Source organism: Sander lucioperca, chromosome 20, assembly GCF_008315115.2.
Source record: "Sander lucioperca isolate FBNREF2018 chromosome 20, SLUC_FBN_1.2, whole genome shotgun sequence".
NCBI classification, from domain to species: domain Eukaryota; kingdom Metazoa; phylum Chordata; class Actinopteri; order Perciformes; family Percidae; genus Sander; species Sander lucioperca.
The window spans coordinates 5,745,661-5,765,139 of NC_050192.1; the positions used below are offsets into that span (position 1 = coordinate 5,745,661).

The 19,479-nt window shown below is 39.2% G+C and overlaps 1 protein-coding gene across 6 annotated transcripts in view; it reads right to left on the minus strand.

Moving 5' to 3' along the window:
• The window catches only part of syt1a (synaptotagmin Ia), a 209,533-nt gene that overhangs the window by 23,918 nt on the left and 166,136 nt on the right, over positions 1–19,479 (minus strand). For 5 of the 6 annotated variants that reach the window (XM_031313288.2, XM_031313289.2, XM_031313292.2 and 2 more), the window contains 2 exons: positions 10,395–10,567; positions 7,442–7,567 (listed from right to left, as the gene is read on the minus strand). In XM_031313288.2, the coding sequence (XP_031169148.1) occupies positions 7,442–7,567; positions 10,395–10,567 (299 nt within the window). The remainder of the gene's footprint in view (positions 1–7,441; positions 7,568–10,394; positions 10,568–19,479) is intronic. The other variant, XM_031313295.2, reaches the window with a different exon arrangement.

The window sequence follows — 19,479 nt, forward strand, 5'->3', positions numbered from 1 at the left end:
AATAAAAACAAACATCCATGTACTTGATTAGATGTAGGCTAGGATCAAAGTTCATTCTTGACCTTGGAAACAGTAGTTTGACAAAACAACCCCAACACTGACAGCTTCCAACTGGATCACATCGTCTTCATTAGCAGATGGCGTTTGCTCAGTTATCATGGAAATGGACTTGATCCATAGCACCTTTAGGACTTCTCGTCTGTGTTGGCTTAAAAGGTTATTTTTGACTTTGGAAACAAAATAACAAAAGAATCCCAGCTCAAACAATGCAAACTTCTTCTGCTGATAAAGATCATGTGATACGTCTGAAAGCTCTGAAAAAAGCTTGTAAGTGGACGTTGAGTTTGGATTGTTCAGTAAAAAACTAGATCTAGGCAGTCTAGTCTTACTAGGCTACTAGGTTGGACAATTAGCCTGGCAGACCTTCCAGCATGATAAAAAGCTACAGAGCTACACATGTAAATAGGACTGGGCAATATGGCCAAAATCTTCTATCCCGATATAGGTCATTTTATATTTTGATGATGACATATATCATGATATTGTTATTGTTTTCTGGTAATTCAATAAATAAATAGTCAATAACCATATAGTAAAGCCTGTTTCTGTATACTCCTGTGTGAATTAAATACGTGACAAATGAAAAGCATTTTCTCATTTTATTAAGAACTTTAGTGCAAAATGAAATAATCAGAATGTAAAGCATCGTCCAATGACAAATATTGGATTAATGCATTTACAATATACAATATAGAAAAATACATGTGTATACAATATATATCGTCATATTGCTCAGCCCTACATGTAAATATGTAGTTGATTTAGCTAGGCTAGTAAGTGAGCCTGCAGAGCTTGTAGGTTCATGCCCTGGTCTCGATGAATGGGCCAAAGTCTTTGTCATTAATGTTTCTATTTTAATTTCAGTTCCATCTTTGCTTCAGATTTAAAAACCCTGGCTATTTGCTTCCATACATAGGCTTCATGTTTAATTCGACTAATGAGCTTATTTCTGCCTTCACAGCAACTCTTCCCCTGACATTTTTTTTGTTTACATAACTTAAACTCCAAGGAGCTAAATGTACCTCATGTGACTGTTCTTAATCTCTGCGTTTGAGTACCAACACCCCAACTACAGTGCTGTCATTAAACACGTGTATGGCACAGGTTAATGGTAACCATTATCCATATTATACAGTATCTATCTCAGTACTACTCTATGTACAGATCTGCACTGGATGGTGAGACAATAGGGAACACAAGACAAGAACATCATGGAAGATATGGAGTGTCCTTGATTAATAAACTGCTCCTCAGGTCATGCACAACATTTTCTTGACATTACCTTGAAAATGCACTGCAAACACTGAAATGAGATTCTGTCATGATTGCAACAGACCCCTTTAACATAAATATAATTTGAAGATTGCACATCTGCGTGTAGCTTATCGAGATCACTTTACATACCTCAGAGGGTAAATAAAAAATATACAATTATTCTAGCTGTCATTTACCTGAGCCTAAATGTAACCATGTTTTGCACTGTAGTGCTGTGAAGTGGCACTTGGATTTGGAGTGTAGCAAATCATCCTTGCATGCTGTCCTACTGATTTCCACCCCATCCATCAGTACAGTCTGTGGCAGACACAGCATGTCACACCATAGCCGAATTTCCATCAAACACTTTTGGTATAGTACCTTTAGAACCGTAGGTAACCCATACAGACATGTACCTAAAAATTAGATCCGTTTTGGGTCTCCACTGCAGGTGGTTCTCTTAAATGTAGGTGGGGTTGTTACTGTGGACAGCCACACGCTAAGAAACAAGCTGAAAAGCCTTTTTATTTCTCATTGCTCGAGCTCTCACTGTATTTCCTTATCACCAAAGATGCAGAGGAACGGCTGCACCAATAGCGAACTGCAGTGTTTCAAGCTTCTACTTTTAGTAACAGATCAGAGTGCTAGATACCTCAACAGAGGGGTAACAAAAAAAAACAGGACGGAATGGAGCCATATTGGTACCATCCACAACTTTTGACAATGGAAACGCAAAAAAAAACCCAGTCTAATGTGTAACAAACTGAACTGAACCGGACTGCTTGGTGGAAACAAGGCTCATCTTTACTGGGAGAGGCACTGGTCCTTCAGAAAAGAGATAAGAAGAACAGGAAGTGGTTGGAAATGTTGATATGTCATTTGCTGCTTCAGCTAATTGTATCTTTCCTCATGCTGTATGACACTACGGTTGACGTTCACAACACCAACTCAAGACAGGTTTTCTCAGAACACCTTTGCTTAAAATCAAACCAAGCAGAGAGCACTCCTGAAAGTAAAATTATGCATATCTTTTCTCAAATTTCATTTAGTCCCCAACTGTGAGTCTACTGAGCTATTCCTACCTTCACTTATCCTTAATTTTCTCTAAATTGGGTTAACAAAGGGGATCATACCCCTTTGTCCATTCATAGGGAGGATATCAAACAGGTCACTTCTTATAGGTATCTGGGTATCCACCTGGATAACCTCTTAAGCTGGAGTGACCACGTAGATTATGTATGTTCCCGTTTACAGCAAAGACTGTATTTGTTACGCAGACTAAGGGTGTTTGGTGTCAGCCAGAACATCATGTTTTTATTTTATCAGGCAGTGATGGAGAGTGTTATCAGGTATGGGATGATGGCGTGGTTCGGCAATCTCTCCACACAGTCCAAATCAAAGTTGCAGCGCCTGGTACAGACTGCTATGAAGGTGATGGGGAGGACTGATAAGCTCTCCCTTCAGTCCATCTATGAGCAGTCTGTACTTAGGCAGGCGCGGAGAGTATTGTTGGACCCGTCCCACATCCTTCAAACGGAATACGAGCTCTTGCCTTCTGGTAGAAGGTACAGAATCCCTAAAACTAAATTGAACCGTTTTAAATATTCCTTCATACCAGTCTCCATCAAAATTTTAAATCAAAATTTTAAATAGATTTGTAAGATTTGTAATGATAGGCCTGAGAAGTGTGCAATAACTCAGTGTTCTGTATTTTTTTTTTTTTTTATGTGTATTTATTGTCTGTAATAGCAGCTACTACTATGCACTACGCATTTTTGAGTCCATGACAAATTTCCCCTAGGGGACAATAAAGTATATTCTATTCTATTCTATTCTAAAAGACTTTTTGGAAGCATCTTTCATTACAATAACTGAGTAATATGGTGTTACATGGTAATTTTCCAACTGCTACCATTTCATTTAAACTGTTTTATTTATTGTATGCACTGTGTGTAGTTTACATATCATAGCCAGAGCTTTTTACATCAACTAAATGATCAACTATTTTCTCAATTAATCATTTATACTATACATTTTCACAGAAAACATCCATCCCACATTCTGTGAGTCCAAGGTGACATCTTCATTCTATAAACGTACTTGTTCTCGTTGTGTCGCCAAGCAGTCCTTGTCATTTTTCCATTTTCAATATATGAAACATTACTGCGACAGAATTTTGACAAATTCACATTTCGAATCCTCTACACCAGGGGTGTCAAACTTACGGCTCGTGGGCCAGAACCGGCCTGCCAAAGGGTCCAATCAGGCCCACTTGATGACATTGCAAAGTGTGAAAATTGTAGAGTAGTAATTCATTCCAATTGCTCTACACCAACAGATATATATTATTTAGTCTAATTAATGATATTTATTTGGTAGTATATTTTAGCGGAACAAAAACAATGGGGGAAAAAAAAATTCCGGAGTTAGTGGATCCTCTTACTTCACAAGTAATCAAATAACTTAGTATTTCAGCACTAATTATAACTATTATTTCTAACAGCTGACTATTGACCATTCCACCTTTGAGAGCTAAACTAAAAAAAAAAACTTGCTGTGTGTTTGCACATCTGTGTGGGTGTTTCTGTTTGACTAAGCACTAAGGCAAAGGGCTGCTGGTATTCAGCCCTGTCTGTTTGTGTGTTACTCTTCAGTCCAGTGAGCAGCACACTAACCAGAATGAGGACAGGATGGTGATTCAGCCCTTGGCAGCTTATCTTGGACGGCTTTGTCCCAAATGCATCATGGCTCTGCTGTGAGCACTTCACACACACATACACAGTGGTGGAACAAGTATTCAGATAATTTACTTAAGTAAAAGTACCAATACCAAATTATGAAAATACTCCACTACAAGTAAAATTCCTGCATTCAACACGTAAAAGTATTATCATCTTAATTTAAAGTATCAAAAGTAAAAGTACTCATTGTGCAGTATAATGTTCCTTTTTATTTCTGATGTTTCTGGATTAATTTTACTGCTGCATTAATGTGTAAGTTGAATTTTACCACTGTAGATGTTTAAGGTTGTGCTAATTTTAACTCCTTTATATACACTGTTGGGTAGTTTAATCTACAGCAATGCCTCATTTCTATAAGTTCATCATATATCTGTAGCGTCGCTGTCCTGTGAGAATCACATATCTCTAAAAAAAGAACTTTTCATGGTGTCAGAAAAACAGCCCTATTTTCTGCTTTGTGACGATGCCTTTTCCAGCAGCCAAGATGCTTTTTAAATGGTTTATTTAGCTTAAGAAGTAGGAGAATTTTCTCGGCACATAAAGGAACACTTCATCCTTCAGTGTATCACAAGCATTCCAACATCAACACATCTGGAGATACAGGATTTTCACTGGACAGGAAGGTGATGAAGAGAAAAAACTAATCTAAAAAGTAATTAAAGCTGTCAGACACACGTAGTGGAGTTAAAAGTACTATACTTTCCGCTTAGTAGACGTATAAATTTGCATAACATGGAAATACTCAAATAAAGTACCTTTAATTTGTAATTAAGTACAGTAGTTGAGTAAATGTACTTAGTTACATTCCACCACTGCACATACACACACTTCCAAAGACGACCAACAGTCCCTTTCCTGACTAATATTTACTGAAGCAGCTGTGTGTTATTTCAGAAATGGACCGTCTCAAGGAAATTCTGAAATAAAGAATAAAAAGAAATATAATTATTTTTTTGAAATTCATCTCTTCTTAATAATGACTGCCAAATTCATATACTCTGGACTGGACACAATGCAAGAGGCTTGCTCTTGACCTGCAAAAAGAGCAATGAATATGGTAATGATGTTGAAAGTGGGAATTACATTATAATTCTCTTCCTGCTGTGCTGAGGGGGCTCTTTGTGGTTCATTTGCTGTGTATTTGTCTGATGTAGCCGCATCATCGCTCCCTGAGTGATTTGGATCTTTTACTAAATCTTTTCGTCTCATTAGTGTATAAACCCAGAGTCATCAACACCAGGGGCAGCAGCAATTTGTGGTGGTTAACAGACAGAAACAAAGCTGAGACTCTTTGCCATGAGGACCTGACATTAATCTCTGCACGTCTTTTCACACTCTTGCCTAAGTCTCTGTACACACAAACCAGTGTTTCCCCTTTTTCTTGGCAGGGTGGAACATTTACCAACAGATCTCTCAGGGCATAAAGGTAAAGTCTCTTTTGCAATATCTATATTATATTATTTAAAAGTGCTTATGGCAGGATCTTAAATGAGGCGTGTTTTCAAAGTTTTAGACAAATTGGTGTGTAAAATATGTGTGGCTAATTGGTGACAGTTTACACAAAAGTCACATAAGTTCCTTTCACACATGCACTCCAACCCTGAACTTATCTAGACATTACCCGGAGGAGCTGTATGAGGACGCAAATGTCCGAGTCAATTGAACTGGATATTAAATTGCCTTTCCCCTGCCAGCTCCCTAGTACAAAGTCTGTGTAATGTTCGATTGAGCCCAAAGTGTGAATAGACAAATTCAAGGAATGGCAAGAGACTTGGTTGTTTATGACCAAATTATGAACCGGCTACATGACCACGGACTAATCCAGAAGTTAGAAGTTAGATACTGAATACCATTTCCCGACCATATCACCAGACAGAAGACTTATATTGGATGATCCTGCAAAACCCTACAGGTGACATTAAATGACAACATTGTTGACTGTTACCTGTAACAGTTCTACATCTAAGGTTAAGTAATCAAAACCTGCAAACAGCGGTCTCCAACATGCTACACGCCCATTTATCACCCCAACTTCACTACATAAAGGGCATACTACTTCCTGCATTGGCACAGAAATGTTACGGACTAATTTTGTCACTTTGAGTGTACCCTTTTTTACATATCAAGCATACTCTGGTCTTAAATTGTGCGGTGTAGAATCATCCAGTATGAACGTGATTTCCAGGGGCATTAGGTTCAAACAAACAAAAGTAGTATCTTCATGCTTCAACGGTGATCAGATATCATCTCTAACTGCAAATGATCCCAATCATTGTTCTCCATAATATCATCTCTTTAACAGCTGCCATGTATTTAGTAAAAAAGGAAATGTCACACACAGCCTTCTACTTTATAAAGAAATCTACAGCCAAGACATTAAACCAATCACATGTGTCAGTGTGTGGTGCTCACAGTGATTGCATGAGCCTCAACACCTCAGCAACATTTCCTGAAGGCCACTGTGCCTCTGGACTCTTCGTCACTGAGCTGAACGTGGGTCAAATGAGTGGCTGCCTCCCCGGGTTTTTAGGTCTGTCTGCTGTGAGCTTTGTGTAATGAGCCGCGTTACACTTTAGCTCCACTGTGGATCCTATTACCAGTGTAATCAAGAACCTCATAGAGAGACCTGTCACTGCCTCCCACTACATTAACAGATCCCTCTGTGAAATGCTGTCCACATAATATCCCCTTTTCATAAAATGAAAATATTTGGCCATTTTGTCTCTAAAAGAAATAAGGGCCTGGTTGACTGATGGTGTTACTGACTCTGTGTATTGATGAATATTGCAAAGGTTAAGGGGTTACTGAAGGGGGCACAAACCTTTGCCAGATTGTGACTCGGTGTGTATAGGAGCAGTGTTGCTGTCTAATCTCCGGCTGTCAGTTCTGTTTATAATGGGGAGTTAGCTAGCACAGTGAGGGACAGCGCATTGTTCACGCACCGTGTCTATTATCTGTCACACAACATCTGGCGCCAGGAAGCTGATGTGCTTCCTCATTCTGCTTTTTTAAAACTCAGCCGCTGGAAAAAATAAAGCAGATGGGTATCTGCAGGGGCTGTTTTCAATCAAGTAGAAAGAAAGAAACAAATTCAGAGGCGAACTAAGTCCCAATAGTGTACTGTATCTTTTCACATGGCTCAGTTGCGTATGCACAAACTCAACCACCATGATGTCCCTGTGAGATTGCTCTCAAGCTTCAGTGAGCAAACTGTGTTCACAGCAGTGGTAATGCAACAAAAGGAGAATGTTGTGCAAAACCTGGGTTGGATCCCTGGAGAGATGAAACGATGGACCCCCCTCAGAAGTTGGGTGTGACCATACTTACGAAGGAGGACCTTTTGCAATAACGACACACACAGAGAGATTTGGAGAACAGGCCCTTACCGTATTCTCGGTGAAATTGTAATCCAGGGAGTATTGTAATTTGCCCAGTTTCTGGTCCTCCTTGGGCTCTGCCTCTTGCTCCGTTTCAGTCAGCCCTGTCTCCGCATCCTCCTCATCCTTCAAGGCCTGAAGGAGACACCCACCAAGAGTCAGTGTCGCCAGTTTCTCGCTGGTGCTAGCACCCAGCCAGCTGTTCCCCGCCCAGGTCCTGCCAGTGGACCTACTCCTGTAAAAGCTGCCACTTGTTTTATGGTGTATAAGTGGGAAAACGGGAGGAGCAAGCACTAAAACACAATAGCAGTTAACACCAGGACATGCTTTGTGATGCACTAAAGCCCCGGGCCTGGTCCCCTGATGATGCTTTTCTATCAATCTCTGGGTGGTTCTGTCTAAAGGGAGGAAAGATCAAATGATGTGAGAGTCAGAGATGTGAGCGATGGGCAGGCATTAGATGGGGAGAAGAAGGGGGAGGAGGGTAGAGAGAGGACAGAAAGAAGGAGAGAGAAGATGCTTCCGGAAAAGATTACTGTAAGACAATTCCCTTGATGTTATTTCAGGCAGATCAAGTCTCTGGCAAAAACACATATCAACTGGGAAGAGTCTGAAGTGGCAGTGAGTGAGAAGTGAAGTTGCCTTTTTCGCTAGCCTGGCACTGAGGTAAGGGTAGCAGGTGGTGGCATTGGTGGTGGGTAGAGGAAGGGTGGTGGGGTGGAGGAGTTTGTTATAAGACCAACATGCGATTGAAGAGGCAAAGACTAGCTCTCAGGGTCATTCATTCAGCGTCAAAAGTTGCCTTCCAAGTTATCTCTTTTGTTAGGCATGCAGAGCATTCTCTGTCGTACAAACCAGTGCTCTCGTGATTACGCCCTCAAGACATACAGTCACATTGTCAACATAACCCCTAAAGCTTTTATGCTATCCCCTACGTCGATGGTAGCTAGAAGCATCATGCCAGCGGTGAGTGGGTAGGTGTTGGTAAAAAGGGTTGTAATGTACATCGGGCCTGCTCCTATTAGTTTGTCAAGTTGCTCATGTGGAAGCAAAAGGCTGAACAACACTGACTGGTTTTAAAATGTTCCGCTGAGCCACTTTGGTCTCTGCCTTGTGGGAGCAAATTCGAATTGAGTGGTTTATAGAGAGAAAAGTGGAGTAGGTTAAAAGGATTGAAGAAATATTTTATTAAACATGTAATTTATATGATTTTATCAGGTTAATCCAATGTCTCTACATCTGTGTTCCAGGAAAGGTACGATCGGTTTCACCTGGCTTGACAGATGTGAATGCTACTGTAAGGCAAAAGCTTCCTTTTCATCACCAATCAATCCACGTTTGCTCGCTGCCACTCGTTTGAAATGTAAATTAAACATTCAAAAGGCAGGAGACTTCAGCTCGGCACAAAAAATCAGCATCGTTCAACCTTGTCAATGCGCACCCAGTGTTTCTTTCATACATATATATGTGCATATGCAAGTTGTACACACATATATACAGCAGATATACATGTACTGTATGCGTAGTTACATATATTTGGGAGTAAGTTGTCAAGAGGCTATAAAAAAAAAAACATCAGAGCAGCAGGCTTAAGAAGATCCAACAGCAATTTGGAACCTACCGCCAGTGACCATCCCGAACAGTCATCAGACACAACACAGATAAGGAGGACATAGAAGGAAGAAACACAAATTAAAACAACCACACACAGGAGTTAACACACCAGAGTCTGGGCACACCAGGAGAAATGACCGCTTGCCTCGGAGTTGGCAGATTCACCGATCTGAGAGATTAGTTATTAGGGCGACCAATAACAGGTCTTTTATTTTGATTAATGGCTATTTGAAAATAAAAATGAGATGGTTCTAAGGCAGCCAGAATATTTGAAATTAATGGAAAATCTTCTCCTCTAACAAGCACAAGTGATGTGCTGTGCTGCAGGTATTTGATTGACCTTGCTGGTTGGTAACGCTGTTCTCTGTTACATGAGAAAATAAACGAGTCGTTAGCATTTTAATCTTAATTTATGCTTTCTTTTACAATAAGTAATGAAGTATGAAAACAGTGTCAGTGGTTTCTGTCTTCGATTCGGATCTACGTCCGATAGCAGAGGTGTTGCAGCAAATTAAACACACTTTGTACACGATTCCACCAAGGACAGCGGTATAATGATGCTCCGCTGGTGCAATTAGTGTGCTAACTCCATTTGAAGTGTCAGGGTTTCATTGTTTCCCGTTCTGTACTGTTGAAAGGTAGAGTATAATCACATTCCCTCCCATTTTTTTATCGTTTGGTGATGTCATTTCTCTGGGTGGATACCACTTTATTACACGGCAAACCTTACTCACACTCTTTAACATGTGAGCGGGTCCTTATATGACAAAAAGAAACACAGGAACAGGAACAAAAAGTAGGAGAAAAAAGAGATTGAAATACTCTTCAATCTGAAGCCATTTAAATGACTTCCATTAACTCTCCTGTAATAAGACTATATAAGATTTTTTTTAATTAAGTGGTAAAATATCATACTAGGTAATACTGTATGTATTTCTTTGGCGACGATTAATACATAAGACATACAAAATATATACAGTACAGTAGCAGCTATAGCATTGAAAGATAGGGACTTTTTTGCAGTGAAATTATTTTGATACTGTTGGGGAAAACACAACTTAATGTGTTGATGGAGTTACTGCAAATGTAATCAATCAAACCTGTCATGACACAGCATTAGGAGTACTAAAACTATTAAAAGAAAAAGTATGTCGAACACATCAAAAATCGTAAAAACACTCAACACTATTGAATATAATTAAGATATATTTCTGGATAAATAATTTTTAACTTCTAGCGTAACATCATGCACAGAGGATCCAGCAAAAACTAAATGTTTTGGCAGTAAAGACGTTATTAAGGGATACATTTCTAGATTTTTGAAGCAACAAAAGTTTAAAGTCTTTACCTCAGTTTTGGCTCCATCTTTGACGTCCATCATGTTGATGGCATTCTTGCCCTTGTCTTTGCCCTTCTTTTTGTTTTTCTTCTTGAATATCCATTTTTTGCAGATGCAGAAGCAGCATGCTAACACCAGAATGATAGCCACAAAGGCAATAGAGACAATGGCCCATGATGGCACTGGGGAAAGAGCAAAGGGGAAAAGAGTTTGGATCAAGCTTCCGGGAGAAATAAAATGTTGCTGCATCATGCTGAGGTATGCAACAATTTAGTGAACTGGGCCAAAGTAGCATTTGCAGTTCCAACATGTAGTGATTATACCAAAAGGGGAAATAAAAGCTGGAATGTGCCCGCAAAGGTGGTACACTGGATCAGCACCTAAGCCAGCGCCTGGGTCCATCAAGAAGTGCCAGACTCCCAACGATCGGTCCTGACTAGCAGGACAAGACTCGACTGAACAGCTTTAGCCAATTTAGTGGAAGTAACAGATGTTGGCATTTTCCACTTGCCATTTAAACAAAAGACTGACAGAGAGCTGGCACTTTCACGGCAATCACCGGCAACACAGAGCTTGCTGGGACTGAGAGCAGTGGTAATTTTGCAGGATGGCCTTGAGAGGCATTAACAAGCCAATGATGCAGTAAAATCAAATGGGTTCACGGTTTGACACACATTTTTCACATGCTCTCTGCTACCACATTACCTTTAAAAAAAACAATATGAAATTAGTCTTTTTTCTGGAATTAAGGCTTAGAATGTTTTACAGGTAGACTGCAGTTTTATATATAAAACGTTCTCAGAGGCAGACCTGCTCCATGTACAAAAAAGATTAATCTCACTGGTTAAATTAAACCTGAACATTTAGAGTTCAGTCCAGAGGAAGTTTTAGAACAATAGAGAGAGGGTCGCTTTCATTTCAAATATTCTGATCCCACAGTCATATAATAATATAATTTCCCAGTTATCCCAGTTACAGTATCTCCTTTATTATATTTGTCCTTGTCAAAACATTTCTTTTATGCCTTCCAGCTGAGCCATATGTGTTTTTGTGTGAAGTGAACTGAGCCGGCTTGCACAGCTTATCACGTATTATAATCTTGAGGCTAAGTTTTAGGATTTAGGATTTCTGTCTGTTTTTTTAACCTTTCAAGACAGCATACAAATAAACAAAGTCTTGAAACTAAAAAACATCTTCTTTTAGTTTGGACAATGTCACTTTATTGTGGTGTGTTTTGCCAACTCTCCCTTGATAGTGCATTCAGTTGCCAGCAGGAAGGTTGGAGAGACATATTCATTAATCTTGTGTGTTTTCCACTTGAGTTATGTTTGAACACAAAATCTGAGCTTGTTCATACTTATAACTTCATCACAGCATTCAACTTTGTGTTATAATGCACATTCAGTGGTGGAAGAAGTATTCAGATCATTTACTTAAGTCAAAGTACCTATACCACACTGTGAAAATACTCCACTACAACTAAAAGTCCTGCATTCGAAATCTTACTTAAAAGTATGTATTATTACCAAAATGTACTTAAAGTATCAAAAGTAAAAGTAATCATAGTGCAGTAAAATGTTCCCTGTCCGTGTTTTTTCCTATTATATCTGATGTTTCTGGATTAATATTACTGCTGCATTAATGTGTATGTTGCATTTTACTGCTGTAGATGTTTAAGGTTGTGCTCATTTAAACACCTTTATGTACTGTTGGGTAGTTTAATCTACAGCAATGCATCATATTCTATAGGATCATCGTATGTTTGTAGCGTCGCTGTCCTGTGAGAACCACGTATCTCTAAAAAGTTCATTTTCATGGTGTCAGCAAAACAGCCCTGTTTTCAGCTTTATGACAAAGCATTTTCAAGCTGATCCAAGGGGCTTTTTAAAGACTTTATTTAGCTTAAGAAGTAGTAGGATAATTATCTCAACCTATGAAGAAACACTTAATTTTTAATTTTTCAGTTTATCAGAAAAGAAAATGTAATCTGAAAAGTAAATAAAGCTGTCAGACAAATAAGAGTAGAGTAAGAAGTACAATATTTGTCTCTGGGATGTGGTGGAGTAAAAGTATTAAGTTGTATAAAAGGGAAATACTCAAGTAAAGTAGCTTGAATTTGTACTGAAGTACAGTACTTGAGCACAGTAAATGTACTTCCCTCCACTGTGCGCATTTCACCAGTATAGAACCTCCCTAATCTCTAACTTCATATCTCACATTTTCAGTGTAGTAACTTAAAGGACAATTCCGGCGCAAAATGAACCTAGGGGTTAATAACATATGTGTACCGAGTCAATCTTTCTCTGGGATCTGTTTTCATGCTAATCGAATGTGTCTCTAGCTTGAAACAAGCTACCGCAAACCGGTGATTAGCTGCTAACGCTAGCTTTCAGGGCAGAGGGTAAATTGCTATTCTATACCACTAACAAGGCTCAAAATAGCACCACACTTCAATGATAGCATAATGAGGGTCCCTACATGCAAACCAAAGCATTGAGAACTTTGTAAGTGTACAGACAGTTTATTACAAAGATAGATTATAAAGACAGTAGCGTTCATGGTTACATGCGAACGACGAACGCCGTGCAATTTACCGTCTGCCCCGAAAGCTAGCATTAGCAGCTAATCACCGGTTTGTGGTAGCTTGTTTCAAGCTAGAAACACATTGATTAGCATGAAAACAGATCCCAGAGAATGATCGACTCGGTACACATATGTTATTAACCCCTAGGTTCATTTTGCACCAGAATTGTCCTTTAACACAACATATTTGAGACACCATGAATACAAATGGATATAAATAGACAAAATAATTAGATAGATTTGATACACAGATTAGTAAAGAGGGGAGCTTGTAGTTTTACAAGCCGGTTAAGCAGGTATTACCAGTCTATTGAGGAAACTGAAATCAATGCTTTTTAAGACTTTTCTAAACCTGGAGATACACTGCTTTTTCATAATGAAAACTATAAGTGAAATAAAATTTTAAGATGACATATCAGAAAAGGCAATTTGATGCGAGTGGCACTGGCATATGAGTTGCTGCTTCCTCCAGCAGTCAACTCTGTCACCTACAGACTGTCAAGACACTCAGCTCAACAACACAATGGCGGCTCTAACAGCCTGCTGCAAACACAGTGACACCTATCTCAACTATAGTCAGCAGCAGACAGCTTAGTGCTCCCTGGTGCATGCACTCAGCTACAGCATGCACACACACACACACACACACACACACACACACACACACACACACACACACACACACACACACACACACACAGCGGAGAGACAACATAAAGTCCAGATGGGCTGAAAATAATGAGAGACCTTGCAACAGACTTCTCCCTTCAGCAGTCATAATCGCTGCTCCTTCATTCTACTCAGCAGACGCCAAACACCTGGCAGCCCACCTCTCATTTTAATAGAAAGGAATAACAGACAAATTAGCCAACTTTAGGTATGTTTGTATGTTTTTTGGTCTTGTCAGTGCTTACTACTCTGAATGGCAAAGGGAATACTTCTTACTGAGGCAATTTGGACTGCCACATCTGAAAAATATTTAATATTGAAAGACAATAATGAAAGACAAAATACAGTTCACATCATGGTTGATTTAAGGAAGAAGCCCAATGGTGGTCATACATCCAACAAACCAATAGATAAAAATAAGCCAAGACTTTATCTGAAAAACTCCAAAAAGACCCATCAAAACAAAAAAGTATATTACAGTCTATATAACACTCTGGGGTTTTGCTCACCAGCATTCAGCTGTGGTTTCTTGCCGAGGTCCGAGGGGGGAGAGAGAGAAAGGGAGGGGATAAAAATCGATGCTCTGTTGACAAAATCAATAAGCACTCTCCTCCGAGGAAAAACAGTGAGTGATGCTCTAAAATAACTTTAGGATCTACAGCTTTTGGCCTTGCCCCGGAGCGTGGTGTGGTGATGGAGGTGGCAAACTGACGTTTTGGATGGCTCATAGTAAACAAGTCCTTTAAGCATTTCCTTTAAAAACTTGAAACCATACTGAGAATAAACTGTGGGTCAGGTAGAGTTTTTTGGGGTTTGTACCTTAGATACATAAAAAGCGACTGATTTTCTATTGGGAATCTTGTTATTTAGTAGCCAAATGTTGAGTGTTAAAGGACAGTCAAAGTCAAATTATAGCACTTACATTTAGATTTTTCATACAGGTGCCAAGTTTTTAATTAGATGCCATTTATAAAGAGTTTACAAGTCACCATAACTAATCAATTAATTAAGGGTTAATACATTTACTGCTGCCATAAATAGCTTAAAAAATCCATTAATAGGCGTTCATTTTTGGTTACAAGATTCTGAACAAATCCAGGGGACTGGTTGGATCGTTTTTCCTCTGACGTTCCATTTATTTATAACTTATTAACATTTACAACTGCAGATTAGAAAGATTAAAACCCATTTATTAGCGACTTATTCACATGTATAACTGCAGACCAAATGATTTATTACAGTAGAAAGTAAGAAACCCATGATAATTTATAAATGACACTGTTTATCCTTTGGTTGTGATCTGGCTATGTTTTAGTAATCCATTTATAAATACTTGTAAATGTTGTAAAAGTAAAATTCTGGTCCAGATGCTGTGCAGATGTTTTCCAAAAGGTTGGAAGTCAAACTGTCCAATCAGTCTCATGGATTTCTCACAGCCTGGCAACAAATGTTGTTCTGTTTAAGTGCTTATAGGTGATCTATAAAGCTTTTCCTACAATTAAAGCCTTTGTTACAATGTATAAACTAGGGCTGTCAATCGATTAAAAAATGTAATCTAATTAATTACATACTCTGTGATTAATTAATCGAAATTAATCGCATACATAATTAACGGTGCCTGAACCAATACTTTTAAGTAAAAAAAAAAAAAAAAAAGGGTACTAAACAACAGTCAGTGACATTAAAGAACGGCTTGTTTATTGCTAAGGCCATATGGTCAAAAGTAAATGATTTAATAATAATGTATAACAATAACAATAACTTATTTCACTAGTAAATTGCTGTTGAACGACAAAAACAACCATCAGATGGGAAATGGACATTTACAATAACTTCAAATGCACCACGAGGCTGTAGTTTACCAGTTTCATTGAACGCATCGTCTGTGTTGTTTTTCCAAAGGCAGCTGCAGATTGTTACATCCCGGTGTTGAACCCTCTACAGTAAAACACAGTCAAACTTTACACCGTTTAGCGTTAGCTGTCAGCATTTTAACCGTGTTTAATCCAGCTACTAGCTAGCGGTATGCTAACGTTAGCTGCTGTCGATTTGTCTGTTTGTGTTGCCGTCTGTTTCAGAGCATCAGAGAGAAGTGCAGACATATCAGTGGCACCAGATTTCGGTAGCCAGGGTTGGCAGGAAGAAGATTTTTACAAGTAAATGTTTCAATTAATGATCCAGGCAGCACATTCTCGTCTCCCTCCTTCATTTTACAGTCCACTGGTGGCTAGAACCATGGCTAGAACGGCTCCGGGTCAAACGTCAATATGGAATGGATTAATCTGCGTTATTTTTTTTAACGCGTTATTTTTTCTCAGATTAATTAATCGAAATTAACGCGTTATTTTGACAACCCTAGTATAAACCCTTCATGGGTGCCTTATTAGAATGCAGTACAAGTGTGTTTGTGCTGAGAGACTGCATGCCTGACTTTGCAGAGAAGTTCTGGCTACATCTCCAGTTCTTTCGGCAAAATCCTGCTGAACACCTCTAACCTTGGACAAAACATGAGGATTTGTTTCTTATACCTCTGAGGATACTGTGGCACATTTCAGCACTGGAAAACTACTTGTACCTCGCATATACAAATGCAAACAGAAGGTAAGGTAAGGAGACAGTCTTTTAGTAAAGGAAGTGTCAGAGATGTGACAGGTTCGTATTTCAAGCTGGCAAACCACCACGATAAGCAATCAGCTCTCTAAAGAAACTGAGGTTTTTTGTCCCCCAAATAGCTCTGATTAACAAAAATCAAAATAAACACAATGTAAACTCTTTCTTTAATAACCCCTAAATGGTTATGTCAGTCTACACTCATTGTGGCATTTCATCAAAGCTCACGACGCCTGATGGAATGCAATTTAGCCAGTTACAGTTAAAATCAATGCATGAACCCAGCCCTGATCTTAGTCATCAAGCGTGTGTCTTCCAGTGAAAGGCACTTCTGTGTTCCTTAATTAAAGAAACCTGAGTCCCAGAAAGCATTAAAAGCATCCCCTAATTAACTACATTGTGTGAGTGTCTTTTTTCGAGATAGAGAGAAATAGAGCGAGAACGTGAAAGAGAGAGCGAGAGGGACTATTGGCAGCAAGCGTACTGCACTTCAACTCCCAGCACTTATCTCTTGTTCTGCCGAGCAACATGGCATAGAAAATGGAGTTTCTCTAATGGGTGGGTTGCGCATGATGAAATACATTTTTGCTGGTCCTCATGGCTCAAATCACTTTTTTCAGCACCATCATTAAAATGGTAAGGCACTAGAGCACTAAACAATGAGAAAACCTTTTAAGGTACTTTCAACACTGTGAGTGACATATACTAAAATCCACTGTAGTTCCTCCTTCTACTGTCTTTATGTCTGCCTTTGGACTGTTTACAGTTTTTCCTTCTACAATGGGTGTATGGATATAGGGTATTGTGTTCTGTATAAATTGTAAAGCCCTTTGTGGCAAATTTGTGATGTTTTGAGTAGTTGAAGTACCCACCTTTGCACAAGACATTGTGTGGAATAAAACACAGAACATAAATCTACAAAGTTGATTTAGTCAGTTTCTGATTCCTATAGTAATTAAACTCTACTCTCTGATTCTTACTGGGACCCGGATAAAAAATCTCAAGCATGACAAAAAATGTCAAAAATGTTTTAAACAATCTTCAACCTCCAATCAATGACCATTATGAAGTCATGATAAATATGCAAGTAAAAATTTGATCTAATACAATTTAGCCCATACTGTAGTAGTGCAGGACTCTCTCAAAAAGGCCCAAATATTTCCATTACAACTGGGCGCCTCCATCTGCAGAGGAAGATATTTTGATACAGTCAAAAGCTTCAGAACAGCTCCTAAATGGACCTTGTGGTGAGATAGTCTTGAGATTGAGATATCCTTTCAAGTAAAGCAGTAAGTTATATTGACCTGGATCAGCATTAGTTTTTGCCACTTACATTGACAAATACTTCAAATTTATGTCATAAATATCAATGCCAGTCCTATAAGATGTCTCTGTCCCGACTCAACTCTGCATTTAAAAGGAGTTCCATCTCTACATCCCTGGTAATACATAGCACTTTATATTTGACAGAAAGCTTTTATGAACTGGATTGAGTTTGATGGATGCATTTAAAAGTGTGTGTGTGTGTGTGTGTGTGTGTGTGTGTGTGTGTGTGTGTGTGTGTGTGTAATATTGCATCTGGGTTATATCCACTTCCAGCAGCTGCAACAAATCCAATGTGACAGGACCCTGTTGGTCAATTAACCTCAACATTATAGCTTGTTATGGTTATGAGAGCAACACTCTGTCTGCGCCCTTTCCCCGCTGTGTCTTGTTGGCTTGTTTAAGCAAACAATGCGATTGCAACACGGAGCATCTCCTGCAACAATGACTGGCTATATAGAAACTGATGACTGATGAAAACTGTGTGTGTATTTCTCCTCTTGTACCAAAAACCCGAGCTGGTCTACTCATTTGTGATTTGGTTAAATTGGGTATATCTGTTCCGTCTGGTCTATTATTCTGATTATTATCAGAAAATGTAGACCCATCGAAATCCAACAGTGCATGAGATGGATTTACACCAGTAATGTGAAAATGACACAAGACAGAAGAGCGCTGATTGTAATTCATAGACACAAAAAAGTAGAGCAGTTAAATTTGGTGCATAAAAAAGAGCTCTGTTTTTTTTGCCTTCAGAGTAAAAGCATATTAACACGTGACATTTGTGGTTTTGAAATTTCACTCAGACTTTTGGATGAATTGTGACATATTTTGCTGATTTCAATTCAGCTCTGTGTCCTGGCAGTGTTGGCAGTGTGTTTACATGAACGTTGTGTGCCTTCTTTCCCTGGCGGGGGTGCATGGGGCTCGGAGCAGCTGTGGTCTGCTGAAATCTGCCGGATGACGCAAAACTTGTCACGGAGGTCCACTGAGATTTCATCAGACCACAGCTGCTCTAAGCTCTGTGCACTGGCGCCACGAAGGGAAGGCACACATCTTTTATCTGAACACACTGCCAGACACTCCCACACAAAGATGACACAGAGCTGGTTTGAAATCGGCAAAGTATTCCTTGAAGTTTGTCCAATAGTTTGGTTTGGAACAGAGGCTATCTTGAAAAGGGGTCAGCCTTCAGCTCTCTATAAGGATGGATGTTGACATCCAAAAGCCAGATATCACTTAAGCCTGAAAAGACTTATATAACAAAAATAAAACACAAACAGTTTGTGTTTTATTTTTACTTTACTGTCTGGGCTGTTGTTCATATTCAGCTATTTCTGAATGTTCACAGGTGGCAAACAGAACAAACAAGTTATCATGTTTACAAAAGCTCCAACACAGAGACTCATAACGATAAATAATCAAATGCTGACAAAATCTCTGAGAAGACAGAAGATCTGTTTCCCATCTGGTGACTGAAGATTTAGAGGGAAAGCTGGTGCTGGTTGAGACTGATCTGGCTTGGGTTTGACCAGCTCCTGATGGTGTCTCATGGCAGGCAAACTTTTGCAAAGCGAGGGCAAAGAGTAGACAACAAGGGCTTGTCACCAGAGCAGCAGCAGATAGAGACGAATGGCTCTGTTGATCCAGCAACGTAATCCCTCTTAATAAACTTTGCTGTCTGATGACTGTGAGCAGCCACAAAGTCAAACAAGTTGAGACACATTCAAGCTCTGACGTATCTTTTTGTGTTTGCCCTTTCCTTTGCCTCCAGTTACACCACTAAATATTTTAATCTTATTTTTCTGTATTTTTAGCTGTAACCATCAGCTGTATGACACTCAACAGTGAAAGACAGTCGGTCGGTCCCAAGAGAGCTTTTGTCACAACACAGTCCCAAAAGTCAGTA